The sequence below is a fragment of the Mustela putorius genome, unplaced genomic scaffold, assembly GCF_011764305.1.
Source record: "Mustela putorius furo isolate JIRA1106 unplaced genomic scaffold, ASM1176430v1.1 tig00000596_pilon_pilon_pilon, whole genome shotgun sequence".
NCBI classification, from domain to species: domain Eukaryota; kingdom Metazoa; phylum Chordata; class Mammalia; order Carnivora; family Mustelidae; genus Mustela; species Mustela putorius.
In genome coordinates, this window is record NW_025421428.1 from 16,079,837 (window position 1) to 16,101,335 (window position 21,499).

The 21,499-nt window shown below is 68.1% G+C and overlaps 3 protein-coding genes and 1 long non-coding RNA gene across 6 annotated transcripts; 2 read left to right on the plus strand and 2 right to left on the minus strand.

Annotated features, from left to right (window-relative positions):
• Positions 1–110: 110 nt before the first annotated feature.
• DPP7 (dipeptidyl peptidase 7) lies at positions 111–3,744 on the minus strand. 2 transcript variants are annotated; one of them, XM_004782473.3, is made up of 13 exons: positions 3,613–3,744; positions 3,427–3,540; positions 3,206–3,345; positions 2,954–3,117; positions 2,659–2,794; positions 2,498–2,579; positions 2,248–2,414; positions 1,989–2,049; positions 1,535–1,653; positions 1,287–1,443; positions 1,129–1,193; positions 534–604; positions 111–419 (listed from the first exon to the last, which is right to left on the minus strand). In XM_004782473.3, exons 1-13 carry the CDS (start codon positions 3,692–3,694, stop codon positions 284–286), a joined length of 1,494 nt encoding a protein of 497 aa, XP_004782530.1. In that variant the 5' UTR covers positions 3,695–3,744; the 3' UTR covers positions 111–283. The 2 variants fall into 2 exon arrangements, with proteins under 2 accessions (XP_004782530.1, XP_012906397.1); XM_013050943.2 differs by having other exon boundaries at positions 1,896–2,049.
• A 1,547-nt stretch (positions 3,745–5,291) lies between these two features.
• Positions 5,292–9,550, plus strand: LOC123392800. The gene is made up of 2 exons (XR_006607484.1): positions 5,292–7,124; positions 7,666–9,550. It is a non-coding gene; the product is annotated as an uncharacterized LOC123392800 (long non-coding RNA).
• LOC106003295 (endoplasmic reticulum mannosyl-oligosaccharide 1,2-alpha-mannosidase) lies at positions 8,950–19,758 on the minus strand. Of its 2 annotated transcripts, none has more exons than XM_045082773.1 (13): positions 19,534–19,758; positions 19,016–19,124; positions 18,241–18,344; positions 16,528–16,682; positions 16,129–16,238; positions 14,804–14,989; positions 13,987–14,135; positions 13,411–13,563; positions 11,623–11,813; positions 10,833–10,953; positions 10,062–10,259; positions 9,857–9,988; positions 8,950–9,642 (listed from the first exon to the last, which is right to left on the minus strand). In XM_045082773.1, exons 1-13 carry the CDS (start codon positions 19,642–19,644, stop codon positions 9,430–9,432), a joined length of 1,932 nt encoding a protein of 643 aa, XP_044938708.1. In that variant the 5' UTR covers positions 19,645–19,758; the 3' UTR covers positions 8,950–9,429. The 2 variants fall into 2 exon arrangements, with proteins under 2 accessions (XP_044938708.1, XP_044938707.1); XM_045082772.1 differs by having other exon boundaries at positions 13,411–13,599; positions 19,534–19,756.
• LOC123392798 (translation initiation factor IF-2-like) lies at positions 15,082–16,714 on the plus strand. The gene is made up of 2 exons (XM_045082780.1): positions 15,082–16,095; positions 16,463–16,714. The coding sequence occupies exons 1-2, from the start codon at positions 15,712–15,714 to the stop codon at positions 16,529–16,531; spliced, it is 453 nt and encodes a 150-aa protein (XP_044938715.1). The 5' UTR covers positions 15,082–15,711; the 3' UTR covers positions 16,532–16,714.
• Positions 19,759–21,499: the final 1,741 nt, after the last annotated feature.

The following is a 21,499-nucleotide window of genomic DNA, read 5'->3' on the forward strand; positions in this document are numbered from 1 at the left end:
GGAGGAGCTGCAGCCCCAGGCCCGGCCCCCTGGAGGCACGGCTGCGGAGGGTGCTGGGAAAGATGCTTGGGCTGGCTGCGGGGCCCTCCCGACCATGCCGAGACCACACATGAATTGAGGGCTCTGTTTTATTAAACGTGCGGCTGGTTTGCTAGTCTGTGTTCACGTTTGCTCCCTCAGCCCACACCGCACTAACCGGGCTGCCCAACGCTTCTGCAGCCGCTCACCGCAGAGCCCTGAGATGCTCCCCTGGAGTCCTCTCTGGGCCTCGGCTGGGGAGCACTCAACCTCTGAGTCCCCCACGCTGGGCCGGCTGCCTCCGCTGATCGCCTCTGGCTGTTTCCACCCACTTGTGGATGAGCCTGGCCTCAAACCCACGAGCCTCCTGAACAGATGTGGGGTCTTCTGGATGAGACGCTCTAAGGAGCAGACAGGGGGCTTGAGTGGGGCAGCAGGCTGAGCCCCGGCCCTCCCCAGCCCATCGGCCAACTGGTCCAGGCCACACGCAGCACGCCTCCCGGGCAGGACCACACCTCAGGTCTAGGTGATGGGCGCCCCCCTGGATGGTGATGGCGAGGACTGACGCACTCAGGTTAGTCCGGATCTGTCGGAGGATGTCCATCTGCTGGGCCGTGGGCCTCGGCCCAACCAACCCCTGTGTCCCACCCACCCGCTGCGGCCTGCCGGGGGCTGTGTCCCCACGGGGGTGCAGCTGAAACAGGAGCTCCCAGGGACAGCCTGGCCTCGAACTGCCTCGTCAGGAAGGAGAGCTGGAGCTTAGGGCACCAGCAGTCAGTTCACACCAAAGGGAGGGGGCCTCTGGGGGGCTCAGTCCGTGAGCGTCTGACTTGGTTTCGGCTCAGGGCCTGACCCTGGGGTAGCGGAGTCGTGCCCCATCAGGCTGTGCTCAGCGGGGAGTCTGCTCGTGATTCTCCCCCTCCCTCTGGCCGCCCCTCAAAGGTCCAAGGGGAAGAACCAGAGAAGGGAGCAGGAGATGACCTTAGAGGGAAAGTGGAGGCCGCACAGAAGCCGGGTGCGCAGGCTGGCAGACCCATGGGGAGCGTCCAGCACGGCCCCCGGGCTGGCCAGAGCCGAGCGCCCCGCAGCAGCCCCCAGGCTGAGACTCACCCCACCTCCTGCCCAGGGGTCCAGGTCACCGTTGGAGAAGAGGATGTTGCTGGCAGCTTTGAGGTCTGCAAAAGACAATCATGCGGGTGGACAGGGCTGGATCAGGGAGCCCGGTCTGCGTGGGGCAGAGGGAAGGGTGCTTCCATCTTGAGCCTCACCGTCCCCGCCGAAGCTGGTCTGCAGCCAGTCCCTCCGGGGCCACACACCCCACGTGTCCCGGCAGTACTGCTGGCGGAGCGCCTCTGTGAAGGGCAGCTCGGGGAAAAGGTCTGTCACGTTGTTGCTGGAAAACGTCAAGTTGATCTCGGTGCAGGCCTGCGGGATGCCCCACACCGAGGTCAGGGGGGTGGGGGACCGCATCGGGCACCTCCGTCCGGGCAGTCCCACACGGCCGGCAGCCCCATACCTGGTAATCCCAGGCCCTGGCATCAGAGCCGGAGCCACAGCCTGTGGGGTCCGCGCAGGCCTGGTACTGCTGGTAGATGTCGTAGCAGGACACGGTGCCCGAGGAGTTGTACACCAGCCCTGGCGGACAGGGGCGCTGGGCCGGGGCCAGACACTCACCTTGCTTCTTGGAGGGGCCAGGGTGCCCAGCGAGGTGTGGAACTCCTGGGGTCCATGCGGGCAGCTCCTGTGCCCCTCAGGATGGCCCCCCACCCCCCACAGGGCAGGGCGTGGCTGGGAGTGCTGCCCGCCCCCGCCCAGGGCCTCTCAGAGAACCTGTGGAACGGAACCTCCCCCCCAAGCTGGGCCAGGGACTGACTGACTGGGAATGTCGGTGCTCTTCGCCTCCACATGGCCTGCGCCCCCAAGCCATGTCCACCCCCGACACATGGCGCAGGGCCGAGGGGCAGACGCACCAGCCAGGGCTCGCAGCCCCTTGATCCTCTGGCTCTCACTCAGCAGCCGGTCACAGCCAACCTGGGGAAGCCAACCAAAGACCCCCGCTCGCCTACGGCCCCCCTCCCAATTGACCCTGCCCTGGTCCTGGGCTCCAGAGTGGCCGCGAGCTCTTGGGCCGTCCAGCACTGGCCATCCCATGGGCACTTCTCTGTCCTCGGACACTGCCCTGCCCAGATCCCTGCCCGTGTTTCCCAGCATCGGGAGCAAGCCTCTTGCCTTGACTGGGTTGGCGGGAAGGTGCCCGATGAAGTCGGTGGGGTACGGGTAGTCCATCATGGCCAGCACGGTGAAGGCATTCCGGGCGAACCCGAAGAGCTGGGTCAGGTCCTCCCGGCTGGACAGTGGCTGGCAGGTGCCAAACTCCCGGCTGACCGTGTCGTAGGCTGTCAGGAGGAGGCGGGACCACGCGGTTTGGGTGTGGGTGGGGCCGAGGGAGGGGCCGGGCGAAGGGGACAGGCCTCCTCACCTCCCTGCGAGAACAAGTCCTTGATCTGCCGGAACGCGTCCCGCACGCCCTGGGCACACTTGGGACTCTGGCCCTCAAAGTCCTGGAGAGAGAAAGGCTGTGGCTGCGGCTGCGGCTGCCACGGCCTGGCCCAGCCCCGGGGCCCCAGAACCCTGGCTTACTGCTGAGACGTCCCGGAAGAACTGGTAGGAGTCGCCGAGGCCGGCCACAGCCACGACGGGCGCACTGGCCGCGAGCGCGCCGGCCACGAGATGGGGGTACTTCATCCTCATGTAGGCGCTGAGCATCCCCCCGTAGCTGGGCGGAGACACGGGGGGCTGGGCCGTGGCGGCCAGGACCCCGGCCTCCCCAGCACCAGCCCCCATGGTGCCCCCGGGAGGCCCCGAGACTTCCAAGCCCCACAGGGGCTACGCACGCTTGCGTTGCTTAGGGAGCAGCAGCAGGGCGAGGACGCACCTGCCACCAAAGGCGATGACGGGGCTGTCGTAGGCCCCAAGGTCGCGCTGCAGAGCGCGGATCAGCCTGGCGAAGTCGGCCAGGGCCTGCTCCACCGTCAGCAGCTCCGTGTGCCCGCGCCGCGTAGACCGGTCGCCGAACGGCAGTGACTTCCCATAGTAGCGCTGCAGGGGGCAGCGGCGGGACTGAGATGGGCTCCCCCGCCCCCGCCGCGCCCGCCCTCCCGGCCCGCGCCCCGCCACCAGCACCCACATGCTCCGCGAAGACGACCAGGGCCTCCTGCTGAGCCGCCAGCTCCTGGATGAAGCCCGAGTTGTTGGCGAAGGACCACACGTCCCCCTCATTGCCCGTGTAGAAGAATATGGGGCCCTTGCCCTTTTTCCAGAACTTCTCTGTCGGGCGGAGGCAGGAAGGGGTGGGTGAGGCGAGGGGTAGGACCCCCGGGGCCCGCGACACCCCCGGGGTGACCTCACCTGACACCAGGAACCGCTGGGGGAAGGTCTTGTTGCCGAACCTCTCAAAGTTGAAATGGTCCAGGAGCTGCTCAAAGTAGCCTTCCTGGAAGTCGCTCTCCGGGGCTCTGGGGGCTGGAGGGGTGCGGTGCTCAGCGCAGGGGTGCGCAGGGCGGGATGGGGGGATGCCCGCGGGCCCGCACTCACCCCCAGCCTCCAGGCAGCGTGGCCCCAGCACCAGCAGCAGGGTCAGGGCCCAGCGCAGGGCAGGCCACGGCCGAGCACCCATCTTCTTGGGGACCGGGATGCGGTCATGTGACCGCCACGCTCACGTGACTGCAGGGCGGGGGGGAGGGGTTGCTGGGCGCCGCCCGACCTTCCCGCTGCCCTGCCTACCGGGCCTTCCGTCCTGGGTCTCAAGGTTCCTGCCACCCGCCGCGTCACCACGGAGACAGTCCCCGTGGGGACGTGGGAAGCAGGAGAGGGCTCGAGGGCCTGGTGCCGGGACAGGAGACGTGTACTCAGCACCCCCCAACTCACCCTCCAGGGGCCACCGCCCAGGGCTCCAGAGCAGGGTGAGCCACAGGGAGGCAGCGGCCGGCCCGGCTGCTCCTCCCGGCGCCTCCCCCACAGGGCTGACTCGAGGGCCGTGTGGGCGCCCTGGGGAGTGGGGCGGGAGTCTTGGGAAGGTGGGTGGCAGCGGGCAGAAGGCCAGCAGCCCGAGCAAGGGGCCTGGGGCTGTGGCAGGGGCGCGGCCACGCGGGCAGGTGCTTGGGCACGTAGCGATGTGGCTGCTGAGCGCCCGGTGTTGGGGGCGGGGGCTCCAGGTCCCCGCTAGGGCCTAGGGGTCCTCTCACACCCACCCCCCCGACCGGCCGCAGATGAAGGACAGGCCGGCAGGGACACGGGCCTGGACCTGAGGACAAACCACCCTGAAGAGGGTTTTACGCCCACCGGGGGAGGAGCCCTCCAGCCTCCCCGGCCACCCCCCAGAGACGACCGGAAGCTGGAGGGATGACAGGCTCACGGGCCAGCAAACCCACAGGCCTTTGTCCTCGGCCACTCAGTGAGCCTTGCTCAGTTGCCGACCACTGCCTGGCCTCCTCCCGTTCTTCCAGGCTGCGACCGACCGAGAGCCACCGGCGATCCAGGAACACCTCCCGGGGCTCCTCCGTCAGACTGGGGCCCGGGAGGGGCCGCCTCTCCCCCAGCAGACAGGCCTGGACCCGGGGGAGGGCCCAGGAACCAGAACCACCCGTGCCCCAGGCTGCAGAGGGAAGGGGAGACACCCCGCCCGCTCCCACACTGTCCCCGGCCAGCATGACCTCGTCTCCGCTGGGCCCGCCCTGTCTGGTGCTGGGACAAGCCTGGGCTGGGGTCCTGACCTCGGGCTGTGGCCTGGGAACCCAGGCCCCCAGGACAGGTCCGGACTGAGCAGTGGGGACCTCATGCTGTCGCAGGACTGTCACTGTGACAACCAGCATGGTGACAATGACTGTCCATCGTGTCATACCACCCCCTGGGTGTGGTCCCCCATGGTCACCAAGTGCCACACCACAATCCCTGCAGAGTCCCTGTCCCCGCTTGTATGTCCCTGTGTCCCTGCCCCCCCGCCCCTATTCCCATGTCCTGTCAGTGCCCCTATCCCTGTGTCCCCGTGTCCCCATCCTTGTGGCCCTGTGTCCCCACAAGCCCGTGCCCCTCTGTCCCCGTGTCCCTGTGTCCCCGACCCTGTGTCTCTGTTCCCGTACCCTTGTGTTCCTCATGTCCCCGTGTCCCTCGCCCTCTGTGCCCAACCCTGTGCCCCCGTCCCCCTGTCCCTCTGTGCCCACCCCTGTGCCCCCCTCCCCGTCTCTGCGTCCCCGTCCCATGTCCCAGCCCCTGTGTCCCCGTCCCATGTCCCAGCCCCTGTGTCCCCGTCCCATGTCCCCGCCCCTGCGTCCCCGTGTCCCCGTGTCCGGTCCCTCTGTGCTTACCCTCGTGTCCCCGGCCCTGCGCCCCCCTGCCCCCCTGTCCCTACCCCTCTGTCTCTGTGTCCCCATCCTGTCTCTGTGTCCCCAATCTCCCGTGTCCCCGTATCCCCGTGTCCCTGTTCCTGTGTCCTCGTGCCCGCACCCAGGGCTGCCTGTCCTGTGTTGAGTAGAGAGGTGCCCGTGCAGGGTCTTCGTGGTCTCTGGAGGGTAGAGGCCAGGACAAGACACGAGGACTCGCAGCTCCTTCCCCCTGGATGGCAGCTTCTCCTCAGGCTGGTCCTGCTCCCACGCCCTCCTCCAAGCCCAGGCTCCAACACTAATACCCCAACCGCAGGCTTACCATGTTCTCCCTCCAAACCCTCCGGGCAGCGCCTCCATGCCTGGGGTGGCACCGGAAGACCCAGACAGGTGCATTCGGATTCCCTTTGACTGTCCAGCCACGCCCAGTGGCCCTGACCACGCGGGTACGTCTGGGGGTCCAGAAACCCTCCTCCCAACGTCATGGGGGCCAACGCTGGGTCTTGATCCTCCATCCAAAGCCCACGTATTTGGGGAACCAAGCCCGGTCCCGTGTTTGGGGTTCGTAGTCTTCTTTTACCAAAATGTATCTGGTTTTGATATCAAGGTAATATGGGCCTCACAGAACCGGTTCGAGTGCGCCTTCCTCCCAATGTCCTGGAAAAGTCTGAGAAAGATTGGTGCGAATTCTTCAAAACATTACTTTTGAAAAGATTTTTAAAGTAGTCTCTACACCCAGCGTGGGGCTCAAATTCGTAACCCCCGAGATCAAGGGTCTCACATGCCAGGAGGTGCGCCGGCCGCGCCCTGACTCTTCAAAGGTCGGGTGAGGCCGACGCGGCTTCCCTCCGTCAACGACTGCTTCGGTCTGCGTGTTCTCAGTCTGTTGACGCTTCCTCTGTCTCGCTTGAGCTGACTGAGGTCGTCTGTCCGTCTGAAAGATTACCCAACCTGTCGGCGTACGACTTTGTCACAGTGTCTGCCGGCCTTTGCCATTTCTGTAAGGTCACTGGGAACGCCCCTGCTTACGACTCTGGTTTTAGTTACCTGCCTGCCTGCTTGTTGTCGTCACCTTAAAGATTCATCAATGTCGCCGATGTTTTCAAAGAACCGACTTCCGGTTTGGGGACTGTGCTGTCCCCTGGTCCGACCCCTCTGTCCCGCTCTCGGCTGTTGGCTTCCTGTTTCCCAGCTCCTCAAGGTGCACAGCTTGGCATTCATCTGAGATCTTTCTTCCTTTACTATTTTTTAAGGAAGTTCTACACCCAACGTGAGGCCTGAACTCAGGACCCTGACAGCAGGAGGCTCGTGTCTCACCGACCGAGCCGGCCGGGAACCCAGTGTCTTCCCTCGCCCACGTGCGGGCGCTCAGAACTACAACCTTGTATTTGAGCGTGACTTTTTCTGCCTCCCATAAATCCTGTGTTTTGTGCCTTCGCTCTCACGGATCTCAGAATTCCGAAAATTTCCCTTCTGTGTCCTCTCCGCCCCACTGAGCGTGTAAATTTCCACAGACCTATGAATTTGCCCGTTTTCTCTCTTATTTGTCCTCGGACTTCAGCTGCGTTCCACTGTGGCTCAAAGATACTATTTTTTCACAATTTTTAGAAACACAGGAATACTGGTTTTGCGTCCTGACCTCCGGCAGAGCCTGGGGAGTGCCCCCCACGCAGCTCAGAAGGGCGGGGACCCGACTGCAGCTAGGCTGCCGCCCCGGCCGCTGGCCTGGTGAGTTCTCTGGGCTGCAGGCGGCCTCGACTTCCTTCCCGACCTGCCGCCGCGTGTTCGCCGGGGTGGAGAGGCAGGAGCAGCCCCGGCTGGCGGCGCGGTCCTCCCAGCAGACGCCAACTCCACGCACCCCCCCCGACCTTGGAGCGGCTCCCACGACCCCTTCAGGTGGCTGCCGTCCTATACCGCGGCCCCGAACGTACACGTGTCGCTGCTGGACGCGTGTCGCTCCGGCGTTGAAGGCTGGAGTTGCAAACAGAACCCGACCCTGGCTTTTGGACCCCCCACGGCGGTCGTTGACAGACCCCCTCCTGCCTCCCTCCCGAGGGCCCTTCTGCTCCCATCTGACGGCTCCCACGACCGCATCGCGCACGCCAGGCTGACTGGACACGAGGGCCTCGGCTTTTCTCTGCGAAGACCTTAAATTCTCCCACGTTTTGAGAGTCAATTTTGCTGTATACAGAACCTTTGGTTGAAAGCTTTTCTTTCATCAAAGTAGGTCATTCCACAGACTTATGGACTTTTTTTTTTTTTTTTTAAGATTTGAGAGTGAGCGAGCGAGCGCCCATGACAGGGCAGAGGGGCTGGGGACGAGAATCTCAAGGAGGCCCCCTGCCGAGCAGGGCCCAGCCTGGGACTCGATCCCACAACTCAGTGCGATCGCAGCCTGAGCAAAACCACGAGTTGGACACGTAACAAACAGAGGTACCCAGGCCCTCCCGTCACTCTGGGGAGAAAACGGATGTTGACCTGAGGACGTCTTGGGCATGACACATGGCTTTTCCTGATGCCCGGGATTCTGTCTTACGACACGGTCTCTGCCGCACGTCTCTGAGCGGATTCTACAAGGAAGTCACTGAGCTCTTACGTTTGTACATCTGCATCTTCTGACATCAAATTCAGGAAACTTTCCGCAATTTCTCAAATATTCTCATGCCCCTTTCTCTCTGCTGCGACCTCCAGTGGTGCACGTGTGCACCCACGTGGACGGGACCCTGGAGGTCACCGGGCTGTGTCCACTGCTTTTTGTGCTTTTCTTCCCATCCGCCCATTGTGTGGCTCTAGTCCTACCCCAGGGCCTTTGCACGATCCCGTCAGCACTGACCTCCACTCATGAATCTCGCGCCTGCACGCTTCAGTCTGAGACTCTACTCCTTTACGCAACTTCTTACGCACATGCTCAGGCTTCGCACACATTTCTGGTTTCTATTACTTCCACGTGCATGTTCTGACTCCGTGCAGTACATTTAAAAATGTTCTTAGTCTTTTTCTAATAATTCTCAAAACAAAACTTCTTTAGGGATAGTTTCTAGCACCTAATTGTGCTGTTCAGCGACCCATACTGTTTTCTCCTTGCAATGCTGGTGTCGCTGTCGCTGGAAACTGCTGGTCATGGTTCCACCTGCTTCTTTATGTTTCCAGGGAGAACCGGAACTTCCATGGCCGCTGCGGGCTATGGACACCCACCCCCCTTCTTCTCTGACTAGACTGACCGTGCCCCTATACCCACGTTCTGTCTCACGAAACTTTGTAGTTAACAAACTGTAACAACGGTTCAGGAAATATGCACCTGGGTAGCGCCTCCTCACCCACCGTTTGCTGTGTCTTTCCGCAGCAGCAGATGAATGCCGTCTGCCCCGGCTCTGATGACGGCACCTTGTGCGACAACACGTTGGCCGCGCATGCAGGTCACGTGTGTTCGGAAGACGGCAGGACGCTCGGGGACGGAGACCAACACTGCCCTGGCAAGAGGCCCGAGGCGTCCCAAAGAAACAACAGCATTTCTACACGAACGCGACTCGCGAAAGAGATCCACTGACCAACGTGGGAAACAAAAAGCTTTTATGCTGCCCGGAAAGTCCATTCTACCAGGTGGTCCGGGAGCAGGACGCGCTCGCCCACCCGCCCCTCCCGCCCCTTCAGGGCCGGGGGAGGATCCCTGAGTCCAACGAGTAAACGCCACAGCCCGCCAGGTGCCCGGACTCGGAGGAGGTCACAGATGCCCTCAGACCCTTGGGTCCGGGCACATCGCAAGCTCTGAGACCACTGGCTGAGTCACATGTTGGGCTGTCCCTTCAGCTCTGGTCGCTGCCACGATGTCGGGGGACCCAGCGCACCCCAGGGAGATGACCAGTCACCTGGGATCGTGAAGCCCGGGCACTGGCTGACAAGAAGACGACTGGGTATCCGGAATGTAAACATGATTCAAATTCACAGGAAGAAGGAACGAGGCTCCTCCAGTGGACAGAATAGCCCTGAATCACAGCAAGGAGGTGCCACAACTGAGACACTGGCCGAGGGGCAGTCACGCCCCGTCCGGCGGGGCCCAGATGGGCAAGGGGTGGGCCTCGGTGTTGAACACGTAGGCGTCCAAGCTGAGCAGGCTCGGGTCATCCGAGAAGAGCAGATACAGGTACTTAAGCGTCTCCCCCAGAAAGAAGCTCTCCATCTTGTCCCTGGGCTGGGGGTTGAGGGGATCCTGGACGTTGCTGATGGAGGAGTAGCCGCCCGAGGGGACCTGCACAGGGCCGAGACGGCGGCGTCCGGGCTGCGGCCACAGCCGGCTCCCCACACGGGCTCGGTCCTTGGGACGGGACCAAGGGACACCCCAGCCCCGGAGCCCCAGGCGCCCCTGACTCCGGAGGCCACGGTGAGCCTGCCCCTCCCCCATGCCCCCAGCCCGGGGCGAAAGGGGCCCGCGGGGCCGGCGGGGTGGCGGGCAGGCAGCTCACCCGTGTGTACGCGTTGAAGCTCTGCAGTATCTCCCAGCCCCAGTCCTGGTACTTGGGGTCCCCCGTGAGGCGGTGCAGGTAGAACAGACTCTCCACCGTCTCGGGCCGCAGCAGGTTGTGCCTGTCGGCCGGCTGGCGGGACATGGGCTGAGCTCAGACACGGCCCCGACGGTGCCCCCACACCCAGAGCCCGGCCCCGGCTCACCTTGACCTGCACGTCCTTGCGGTCGTTCTGGGGGTACAGGTTAAAGTGCACGATTTCGGGGCTCAGCCCGGTCTCCATCTGGCGGTTCATCTGGTAGCAGGTGTCCATGAGCGCCCGGGCCAGCTCCATGTGGTCAGCGGGCAGGCCGTGGTGGGCGCCCAGAGCCAGCGTCCCTGGCAGGAAGCACACCAGGTGGTCCTGAAATCAGAGCGGGTCCTCACCACGGCGGAGTCTGTGGCCGCGGGGGGGGGTGGCGGTGACACCGGGGATGGTGCCTCCCGTGTCCCCAGGAGTCAACGAGCCCGAGCGGGGACGTCTCAGGGTCCACTCGGGCAAGCAACTCAAGTACAGGCCCAGCACGCGACGCTGCATGCGAGCAGGGGAGAGGCGGGGGAAAGACACCACCTCCCGGGGAGCAGACGCTGACCCGGGTCTCCCCCCTCTCCCCCACCGACACCGACGGGCTGCCGTAGGAGAGTGAGGGTCCCCAGGAAGCGGTGGGGGTCTGGGAGCGGTGCCCGGGACCCAGGGGGCGCAGCCAGGGACCCAGCGCAGACCTCGGGTCCCCCTCAGCTCCTCCTGCCGCCCCCACCCCAGCCCAGGCCACGACCCAGGCGCATGCCCACGGCCAGAACTTCGGGGCTCTCTGCAACGTCGTGGCTCACAAATCCGTCGCAGCTCAGGACACTGCCCAGGAGGGAGAAGGGGGGACGGGGGGAGGTTGGATGGCTGAAGCCCCGCCCGCCCGGGCTGGCTGGAGCGCACGCTCACCATCTTGGCGCTGAACCGGCCGTGGGCAAGCTCCCCCACGAAGGCGAGCTTTCCGGGCTCAGACCTGCGCAGCAGGTGCCTCCGGATCCCCTCGATGGCTTCCAGGTAGTCTTCCAGTAACCTGGGCAGGGCGGCAGGCCCCGTCAGCTCCGGGCCAGCCAGGCGCACGGCCCTCTTGCCCTGGCACCCAGGAGCGGCCGCGTGGCCGTGAACCACCCAGCACACCCTAGTGGCTCGGAGCCCCGGCCCTGTCTGAGGCGGCGCCAGGCTGGCCCGGAGCTGGGGGCGCTCCCCTCAAGCGCCCCGAGGGACGGCCCGAGAACGGCCTCCGCACAGCCCCCGGATCCCGGTGTGACGCCCCGGTCTCTGCCCGCAGCCCCGGGGGTTCTGGGGGGCGTCAGCCCCAGGCTCCATCGTCGGGGGTTTCCGGTTCCGTCCCGGGGGGCGATTCTGCCTCCTACACCACACGGTGCAGCCCAGGCGGCCCCGGCCTCCCTCTGCTGGGGGGCGTGTGCATGGTGGCCTCCGCGACCGTGCAGCCGGTGAGCTAGGGGCCCCTCGGACAGGCCCCGACCGCGGGCCCCGCCTGGCGCTGGGGAGCCTGGGCCTCAGCGACCAGCCAGGTCCCCTCCTCCTGGACACGGAGGCTGTGCCTGGAAGAACCACGCTCCTCGCGGAGGGGCCGAGCGCGGGCCGGCACGGCGGCTGCCCGACCGGGACCCCGGGACGAGGGGAGCCACGGGGAGCTGCGGGGAGCCCACCCCTGCCGCGTGGCAGAACCCGGCCTCACTGGGGCTCCTGCTTTCCGCCCTGGACCCACTGCTTGAGCAGGTACTCGTAGTAGCTGTCGGCCCGGGCGCCCAAGGTGAACACGCCCGGGTGGGTGAAGCGGCCGCTGTGCGTGTCGATGAACATGGGCACCAGCCCGTCCTTCTTCCCCGGCAGCGAGTGCACGCGCCGCGTCACCTCCTCCGCGGCCTCCTGCGGCAGACGACGGGAGAGGGGGCATGAGCGAGGGGGCGGCCGGGGTGCACAGAGGGGCTGCATCGGCTCGCCCCCACGGGACGGACCCGCTCCCCGCCGAGGAGGGAGCAGGCCGCCGTCCCAGCCCACGGAGCCCCTCGCCCAACTGCCGCCCACAGCGGCTTCTGAGAGGGACCCAGGCCCCGCAGGAACCCGGTCGCGCGGCCGGCTGCTCCTGCCGGCTGGAGGGAAGGCAGGCACGTCGGCTTCCGCGCCCGGGCTCGCGGCTCGCCGCCCCCGGGGAGCTCCTGCGCACCCTTCAAGAGCCAGCCCGCCTGGGCTGCTCCGAGCTCCCTGCCGGGCGCCCACAGCACCTCTGCTCCCGGGCTTCGCGTGCATTCGGTCCCCGCGCCCAGGAGCCCAAGCGGGGAGCCATTTGCTGGGCTCCGCCAGACGCACGCGCCCACGCCCACCCACCGAGTTCTCTAGGGTCGCAGGCCACCACGGACACCCAGCAACGGGCACGCGCCTGGCTGACGCCCCAGGAGCAGGACACACGCGGAGCCGCTGGACTAGGCGCCGCCGACGGGACGGCCGCCACGCTGTGGACAGGCAGGGAGGGCCCCGCGCGCCCGTCTCCCCAGGACACACACGGGGCCAGCGAGCGTCTGGAGAACGCCACACCCAGAAAGCAGATCCGCGGCCACCCGAGGCAGGCCCACCGACAACGCGCCAGCGGCCACGCAAGAGCCGGGCCTGAGCGTGGCGGGAACCTGCTCCTGGGGGCGTGCCCCTCCGGACACCCGCGTGGGACACAACCCGACGGGCGGGGCTGGCCGGGACCTAGACTGCTCGGGCCCCGTCCACACGGCGGGGTACCGCTGGGGGCGGGAAGGACACGTGGGACGCGCGCCGCGACACAGACGTAACCCGTGGGCGCCTTCCCCGCGGATGCGAACGTCCCCCGTGGCGACCAAGCCCCACACAGGTGGCCCGGGCCGCAGAACCTCACCGCGCGGGACGATCAGAACCGAGAGCCCCCACTGCCCCACACGCACGGGGCACAGGGCTCGCGGCCGCGGCCCACTCCGACGGGGAGGAAGTCGTGCAGGCGTCAGAGCTCGCCCACGGCTGCGCGGTGGGGGAGGGGAAACGCGGTGCCACGGACACGTGGAGAGTCACTATTTCACTCCAATCACGGCTCCATTTTGCTAAGCAAAGGGAGAACCGACGGCACGCCGTGCCGCGTCCCGAAGCCCCCCTCCCCCACGGCGAGGAGAGCGGCTCCGCCAGGCGCGGCCAGGGACCCGCTGCCAACAAGGGCCCAGGACGGGCGTGCGGGTCAGGAAAGCCCCAGCGCAGCTCCCTGCCTCCGGCCGACCTGGCTGGACGCGCCTCCCTGCGGGCGCCACGGCCCCCGACCCCGCGGCACGTGCGAGGCCGGCGGCTGGGACCCCGAGGACACGGACCTGCTGCAGGGCAGGGCCGGGGCGAGGACTCAGCCTCCAGGTGCCGACTCGACGCCCCGGCCTCTGTTGCCCCCGGCCACAACGAACCACGGGGAAGGGGAGAGGAAGGGAGAGGGGGCGTCCCGGGTGGCGCGGCCCCTCCGTACCTGAAACTTCTTATTGCCCGTGAGGCGCGAGAGCTCCCGGAACTCCAGCTGAATGCTTGTGACCTCAGCCACCGTGCTGTCCGAGGTCCAGCGGGGCGGGTGGGCGGCCCCGGTGCCGATGTTCACGTCGGAGTACGGGATCTTGGAGGGCGTCTGGAACGCAGGCATGAGCCGATTCCCAAAGTCCTCCTGATGCGCAGCACAGCGGGCAATCAAGCTTCCCTGCCGCCCGGCGGACGCGCCCCCGTCCCCCGGTGCCAACCCATCCCCCGTTCCTGCCCAGTCACGCGGACGGACACGGGACTTTACTGGCCCCGCGCGGCCTCCACGTTCCATGGCCACCAAACCAAGCTGGCCCTGGGGAGCTCCGAGAGAACGTCCCTGCAAGCCGTGGGGACGACAGGCAGGGTGACGCCGCTCACGCGCGTGTGCGCCAACAAGGCTCCGGCACAGGAGCGGGAGCGCTGGGGACAGACCCCACCCACCCCCCCGCCCCAGATCCCGGGAGCCGAGCGACAGCGCTCGCACGCTCACGCTCCCTCGGGCCCGTCCTCCGGCGGGCGCCGGGACACTCACAGCCTTCTTCAGGAAGAGGTCGTCCCCGGACAGGTGGTAGGCGCTCAGAAGCCCCCCCAGGATGCGGATCGTGCTCTCAAACAGGTTGACGTCCACGTCCTTCTGGAACCGCAGCTTCTTAGACACCCACTTCCTGGCCTCTTCAAACTCTGACATGAAACGGTGTGGGGAGGGGAGCGGGTCGCGGGGCCTAGCGCGCCCCCGTGACCCCTCACCCGGGGGCCCCGTGCATTCCCGTGTCTGTCTCTCTCCCCCGCCCCCCGCAGGCTCGCCATGTCCGGTCCCGCGAGAGGGGAGGAGCCCCCGGGACTTCAGGCGCAGAGAAAGGGAGCCCGCGCGCGCGCAAGGACGGGCCGCCGACTGCGGACGATCCCGGCACAGAGGGCCACGTCGAGAGATTCGGCGGGAGTCTCGGGCCTCCTCAGACAACTTAAAACACGCCTCTGAAGTCCCAGCTCAGAAATAACCGACGACGCGTGACCCCCGGGCCACCCGATCTCACGTGAGCCAGTCAAGTCTCACGTGAGGGAGAGACGCGGGGCGCGGACAGCCATTGGCATCACGTGCCGCCGAACGCCACAGGGCCCCTTCAGGCTGCGACAGGGGAACCGGCTGGAACCGGCCCTGGACGCCGGACGTCAGGCGGGAAAGCTACCACCCATGCCCAGCGCGTCCGATCCTGCCCCCACGAGAAGGGAGCGCGCGCCAGATGGGAACAGCAGCGTTTCGGCCCCCGCCCCCGCCCCCTGCCAACAGCTCGCGCGCCCCAGAGTCACCCCAGGAGAACTTGGCCGCGAGCGAGGGAAGGAGCGGGTACCTTTTTTCAGGCCCAAGATCCACATGGTGTCCAGGGCGTCAATCAGCGTCAGGCCCAGGCCAAACCACTCGCTGAAGGACCTGGACACAGGTTTCAGCTCGTCGTGGCCCCAGGCAAACTTGCGGTACCCGGCCCACGCGTGGAGGAAGGCGTCGATCACGGCCCTCTGGCGCTCGTTCGGGGAGGCTGGAGGAAAGACAGCAGGTCGCCAGGACCGGTGCCGGTCAGGGTTCAGACAGGGCCCCTCAGCAGCCCCACACGGAACGGGGTGAGGGGGAGCAGCAGGGGACACCGCCCAAGGACGGGTCCTCACGGCTGGACGCAGCTGCCAGGGCGGCGAGGCCTCTGGGGCCAGCACGGGACAGCGTGGTGTCCCGTGTGCCTCCGCCGGGGGCCCGGGGACCCGGGGGCCACACGCTGAGCGCGCGATGGCTGCGCCGTGCCCTTCGGCCTCGGGAGCGTCGGGCGTGCTGACGGCTGCCGACCTGGACGGGAGCGCCTCGTCTCCCGGGTGCCGCGTCGCACCTCATCGGCCCCGGGCTTTTTCGAGGACGACCTAACGCGCAGCAGGTGCACCCACGGCCGCCCTGGAGCCTTTCCGGGGTGCCCTCGCGACTCGTGTGGGAGACGAGGTTTCTGCCCTCCACACCGGGGAGGACGGGGCACGAGTGACGGAGCCACCACGTGGACACAACCGTGCGTGTCGATGGCGGCACCGCACGTGGGTGCGGTCTGAGGCCATCCGTGTTGACACCCGCGGCGCTGCCGTCTGTCCTCTAAGCCACACGATCGCTCGGCGTCCCCCACACGTCCCCCTTCCTTCAGAGGCAACAGCAATCGGGACCGGACGGTCACAGCCTGGGCCCCAGACTCGCTGACCTGGCACGAGCCCCTGCTCCACCAGGCCCATGGCCCTGGCCGTGACCGGCCCCGCCTCAGCTCTGCACGGGACTCCCGACACGCCTGCGCCCAGAAGGCCCTCCACCCCGGTGCCACCGCGTCGGACCGCGCAGACCTGCTGGGACCCGAGACGCAGAGGGGCGGCTGCGTCCCCACGTTCTCCAGGCACCACCCCCCAGCCCCCCGTGGCACAGACGCAGGCTGGGAAACGAGTCTCTCGCCCACATGGGCGACCGGGGGCTGCAGCGATGGGCCGCCAAGGAGCCCCGTGTCCTCTCCAGGCTCTCAAGAGATCGGCGGCCTGCCCGGGCGCCTCGGGGGACCAGCACTCGGAGGGACGGCAGGTGCTCCCCCGCTGGGCGTCCGCGCGCCCTCCTCGTCAGAATGTCCAGGTGAGGCCCAACAGGGTGCCCGTGGGGTCTTACCTGCCTGGTTCTGAATCCTGGGGGCCTGGGAGGAAGGTCTGGGGGGCGCCTCCGCCTTCCTCGAAGGAAGTTCGGTGCCCGGCTGCGGCTCAATCACCGCTCCCCTCCAGCTTCAGGGAGAGAAGGAGGCGCAGTCAGCCAGCCTGCGGGCGGAGACGGAAACGCCCCCAGGTCCCGGTCCCCCGGCGGGGCTCCCTGCTGCCCGCCGCTCTGGGCAGGACGAGCAGAAGGCTGGTTCTGCCCCCCGCCCCGGGTCCCGCCCTGGACCCCGCCTGCTCTGAGAGCAACGTGTACCTCAGACGTCGCGCTCACCCTCCTCCTCTTTGGTTTTCAGAAAACGCCAGACACGCGGGCTTCAGCGTTTCTGCACGTCCAGCCCGTCTCTGACGCTCCCCGTACCTGACCACCGTTCTCCGTGTGCTTCCTTCCCGACGCGCGTCACCCACTGCCTCGTCCCTCCACTTGGTGTCGTCCTGCCTCCTGTCCTCGGAGCCTTTACCGGGGGCTCGAATCTGCAGGTTGGGAGGTCCCCGTCGGAAATGCCTTTGAGGCTTCTAGATAAAAACAAGAATCACCCATGAAAACAGCTCAACTGCCTGTGGGCTGCCTTTCCTTTCCCTGCCGCCGGCACACTCCCCGCTCAGGCCCAACCCCGCGGAGTGTGTGAACCGGCTGGCAGCACACGGCCCCAGAGGAAATCCCTTTTGGGTCTCATCACGACACGCAGATTTGGCCGGGAGATCCCGACTCGCCATCTCCCGGCCCTTGCCGACAGGGATGGAAGTGCGCCAAACGGGCCGGCGCAGCCCTGGATGGCGGGTTGAACTCCTGACCCGGGATGCTCCCAGGCTGTCACAGACCCTAAAGGTAGCAAGACAGGGTCAGGACCACGGCCCCGTACGTGGAGACGCAGAGAGAACCCGGCCGCGGGCCCGTGCCCCGGGACTCCTGCGCTTCACCCTCGGGATGCTGTGGCGAGGGCAGGGCGCCAGGTCCAGGGACGGACCACTGGAGCCGGGGAGCAGCCAGTGCTCGACAGAGGGCGGGACGAGGCGCCTCCCCCAGAGGACGGGAGGAAGGCCCCTTGGGAATCGGGAAAAACCTCTGCTTCTCAGCGTCCACAGGATCTGTGACGACGTTCACGACTGACGTGCCCGGGAGAAGGGGGTCTGGCCGAAACAGAGCACCAAGGCCGACCCAGGTCTGGGGGACCAGTGCTGGAGTCCGAGCAAGAGACAAAGTCCAAGTGGCCTCCACGAGGGGCTCCCAGTCCCCAGGCCTGGACCAGGGGAGGTGTGCATATTAACCCCTTACCGTCCAGGCCCCTGCTGGACACCAGAGACTGGATCACGGACCTCCCCACACACCTCTGGAAACGTGTCTCTCCGTGGGGAAACACGTCAGGCTGGCTCTGCCTTCCCAACCGTTAGGGCGGACACCGGGTGCGAGGGAGGGACCAGAAAGAGTAGAAGAAACGCCCGCCTGCCCTCCCTACGAGGGAGAACACCCGCTTTTTCACACACAGCTCCCGAATGAGACAGTCTGGAGCGTGGCCTCCTGCGGCTCCCCAGGGCAGCCCCACAGGGCCCGGCCTGGACAGATCCCGGCCCCCTGCCCCGTCCAGACCCGCTGAAGCTTCAAGTCCCTGAGCAAGCCCAGCTCCCCGGGCCTTGGGCACTTTCATCCAACTCGAGCCCGGCTCTCCTGACCCTGCCCAGAACCAGCAGAGTCTCACAGCGGCTTCCCCGACCCCGGGACCGGCGCCAGCCTTATCCCTCCCGGCGGCGACTGCTCTCCCCTCGCAGGAGGTTCGCCTGCCTGCCCCCGCCAGCCCGTAGCTCCTCGAGGCAAGGGACGGGTCCGTTCTGCTCGCCGGCAGACCCAGGACCTGGCCCGCCAGCAGGCGTTCCACAAGAGCGAAGCAGAGAGTATTCCTCTTTCCCGCCCCAAGGGTCATCCTACGGGCCCAGCACAAGGAGCGTGACGCTCAGACGTCACACAGACGGGGACAGACAGAACCCTTCCCCGTCTACCTGAAACGCCACACACTGTTCCCAGACGCTGGCGGGACGGAGCCCGGGGACGACCCCACGTGTAGGTCACGCGACGTACCTGCGGTAAGAGGCCCGGGAGGTCCTCTGCTTTCCGAGGAGCTGGCAAGACGGGCGGGTCCGCTGGTCTCCTCTTCCGCTCCTCCGCGGACCGGCCGTTCCCCGCTAAACGAGAGAGGCGGGTCTTACCCCCAGCAGCCCACTCGCCCCGAGCCGACTCCGAGCGGGTGGCGCAGCCCGTCGAGACTCCTCACGAGAGGACAGCGTGAGCCCCGGGGAAAGCCCCGGAAAGGCATCCAACGACGCCAGAGGAAATCCAGCCTTTCTGAAAGCCCTTGGCAGCGCCGGTCCTTCGCCGGCCCCCCCGCCCACACGGACGCGGCCTTCAGCTCTTCCCTTCCCGGGACCACAAAGTGCAGGGAGCAGGCCGTGGCCTTGAGCCCCCACGGCCTTGAGCCCCCGCAGCCGCTCCTCAGCCTCCGTGCTGCAGGCCAGGGCCCCCCCAGAGACATTCCCCAGGATTCCCCACAGGCTCCCCAGGACTCCGCGCCCGGGGGGGGGGGCCCCTTCCAGACCCTGGGTAAGACGTGTGCGCAAGTTCCCGGAGGCGTCTGGACTGGGCCTGCCACCTCCCGACCTCCATCTCTCTGCGAGGCCCAGGGCCTGGAGGTGCCGGGACTCAGCCAGACGCCCAGCGAGCCGTCGCACCCCGGGAAACGCACAGCCACCTGCCAGCCCCACAGCCGCCAGCGCGCTGCCCCTCCGCCTCCCGCTTCTGCCCCGCCGGCCCTCGGGGACCCACGCAGAGCCCCGCGGGGCGCTCGTGGAGCCGGTACCTCGCCACTGGTCAGCCACGCTGGCGTAGGACAGGAGCCCGCAGAGCATCAGGAACGTGAGCAGGAAGAGGATCACGTTCCGCTGCAACCTCGACAGCTGCTTCCACTTCTGCGGGACGCAAGGGCAGGGAGGCTCCTCACTGAGAGCGGCCCGACCGCGGACCTGCCCACCCGCCGCCAGCCCCGCGCGGCCCGGCGCGCCCCAGGCCCGGGGTCTGCCCCGCGGGAGGTGCCCTCCGGCCGGGACGCCCCACCGCCGCGCGGGCACAGCGCAGACGGGCGCAGCGGGCGCGCGCCAGCTCCGGCTCCGGCTCCGGCTCCGGCTCCGGCTCCGGCCGCCGGCGGGGCTCCCGCCTCGCCGCCCCGACCGACGGCTCTCGGCGCGGGGCACCGCGCGCCGCCCCCACGCCGCACAGCCCGCGGCCCCGGAGAGGCGGCGGCAGGCCGGCCCCGCGCGCCCCGGCCCGCTCCCGGCGGCCCCGCGCCCGCTCCCGGCGGCCCCGCGCCCGGCGCCTCACCCTCCAGCACGAGCGCCGCCGCCGGCTCTTGCTGCCGTCGTAGGTCCGGCCGGCGCTCAGCGTCACCGAGACGAAATCCCGATGCGGCGCCGGCGGCGGCGGCGGGTACATGACCGCGGCGGCGGCGGCCCCGCCCACGGGCGGCGTCAGGAGGCCGGACTCCCACAGGGGCCCGGGACGTCGCGGGTCCGACCCCCGCGGGCAGCCATCGCGGCGCCGTCAACACCCCGCCCATCGCGAGCGCGGCCAAGGCGCCTGCGCCGCGCCCTTCTCGCCCCACTGCGCCTGCGCCCGTCCTCGCGGCCCCGGCGCGCGCCTCTGTTTACGTCCCGCTGCGCCGGCGCACGCCCTCCCGTGCGCCGTGACCTCTCGCCCTCCACGTTTGCCGGCCCGCGCGTGCGCCCCGCTCGCCGCCCCGCGCCGCCCCGCGCCGCCGGCTGCGGGGCTCGAGTCCCGGTCGCGGCCGGACGGGCCGGCCCAGAGCTAGGGGAGCCGCGGCGGCGGAGTCGGGGCAGGCGGGGCGGCGGCTCTCCGGGGCGGTCCCCGGGGCGAGCTGGCCACGCTGGCCACCCCCGCAGCCGGCTGTGCGCGCGGCCCCGAGGAGGGTCTGCGGGGCTCCCGGGCCCGCGGTCCCGCTGCGGCCCTTCCGCGTGGGCCTCCCGCGCGGCACCGTGGCTGAGCCTGCCCCAGGGCGGCGCTCGTGCCGTCCGGTCCCCCTGCCTCCTAGAGGCCGCCGCCGCGGGGCTGTCCCCGCGCCCAGTTCGGGGGCCGGCGGTGCCCGAGCGCATCCCTCCCCGCACGAGCGGTCGGCGGGAGCCCCGCCCCGGAGCGCTGGGCCGAGGGACGGGGCGGCTTCTGGGCCCACCCCCAGGTGGCGGGCCCGCGGGCTGGTCTCGGGCGGCCCGGAGACCGGGGGGAAGAGCTGGGCGGGGGCACGAGGGGACCCCGGGGCAGCCCCGAGCAGGGCAGCCGCAGCTCGGCGTGTGGGCTCTCGCTCCCCGGCATGGACCGAGCCGCGGCCCGCGGGTGGCCGTTCCGACACGCGCTGCTCAGAAACCGCGCTCGCCGGGCCGGGGACGCATCAGCGCGTCCTGAGTTTATTGGAAAGGCGCCCTCCTCCCCGCCCCCAGCCCGGGGCGCACCCGGGAGTCCGGCAGTCCTCCGTGGAGAAGTCAGTGGCGTGACGGCTGGTCTGGGATTCGAGGCTCTCAAGGTGGCCTGAGGGACAGCATGGTGGCGAGGGCCCGTCCTGCCTCCTGGGTGCGCAGTGGGCACGGGGACGCACCCCCGGGGGAAAGCACTGCGCGGCCCTCCTCGCGTTCCTGGTCCGGTGGCGCCCCCCGATCCTGTGAGCGGCGAGTCCCGGGGCGCCAGGGCGGCTGCCCCGGCCCCGGCCTCGCCCACCTCCGTGCGGCTTTGGAAACGGGATGTAGAGGTGTGAGGAATTTCAAATAAACCGCGCCCTTCAAAGCGAGCTGTTCCGCAGTAGTGTTTCCAGCGGGTGTAGGAAAGAGGCGGCAGGGCCGTTCAGCTGCGGAGGGGAGGAGCTGCAGCTGTGGGCAGGACCCCTGACCCGGCGGACCTTCCTCCGTCCGGGGCCCCTTGCTTGGCTGTGGAGCAGCTGAGAGAAGGCTCCTGAGGCACACGCTTCAATTCTGAGGTTTGCGGGGGACCGGCAGAGCCTGGGTGGAAGCAAAGTCCTTCTCTGGGCTTTGGGCGTGGCCCTGCCCCCGTGCCCAGGTGGGGTGCCTGGGCAGGTCTACCGGCCGGCAAGCCGCTGGCGGAGGCCGCTGCATCTGAACCCCTGGGGGCGGAGAACGTCCTCCCCCTGGGGAAAGCACAGCTTGGGCAGGGGTGTGGGCTGCCCTGGGGAGGGAGGGGCCAGGGGCGGGGCCGGCTGCAGTGCATGCTGCACCTCAGTGGGGAGGGGGCCCGTGTTGCTGTCTGGAGGGGAAGGAAAGCGGGC

Bases quoted from the DNA above. Each gene is read 5' to 3' on its own strand.
- DPP7 (XM_013050943.2), bottom strand. From the start codon at position 3,694: ATGGGTGCTCGGCCGTGGCCTGCCCTGCGCTGGGCCCTGACCCTGCTG. The intron at 3,346-3,426 runs GTGAGGTCACCC...TCCGCCCGACAG, and splicing joins CCAGCGGTTCCTGGTGTCAG to AGAAGTTCTGGAAAAAGGGC. The intron at 1,444-1,534 runs GTATGGGGCTGC...GGCATCCCGCAG, and splicing joins CCAGGGCCTGGGATTACCAG to GCCTGCACCGAGATCAACTT.
- LOC123392798 (XM_045082780.1), top strand. From the start codon at position 15,712: ATGGCCCTGGCCGTGACCGGCCCCGCCTCAGCTCTGCACGGGACTCCC. The intron at 16,096-16,462 runs GTGAGGCCCAAC...TTTGGTTTTCAG, and splicing joins CTCCTCGTCAGAATGTCCAG to AAAACGCCAGACACGCGGGC.
- LOC106003295 (XM_045082772.1), bottom strand. From the start codon at position 19,644: ATGTACCCGCCGCCGCCGCCGGCGCCGCATCGGGATTTCGTCTCGGTG. The intron at 18,345-19,015 runs GTACCGGCTCCA...TCTCTCGTTTAG, and splicing joins CGTGGCTGACCAGTGGCGAG to CGGGGAACGGCCGGTCCGCG. The intron at 11,814-13,410 runs GTACGGAGGGGC...CGTCTGCCGCAG, and splicing joins CGGGCAATAAGAAGTTTCAG to GAGGCCGCGGAGGAGGTGAC.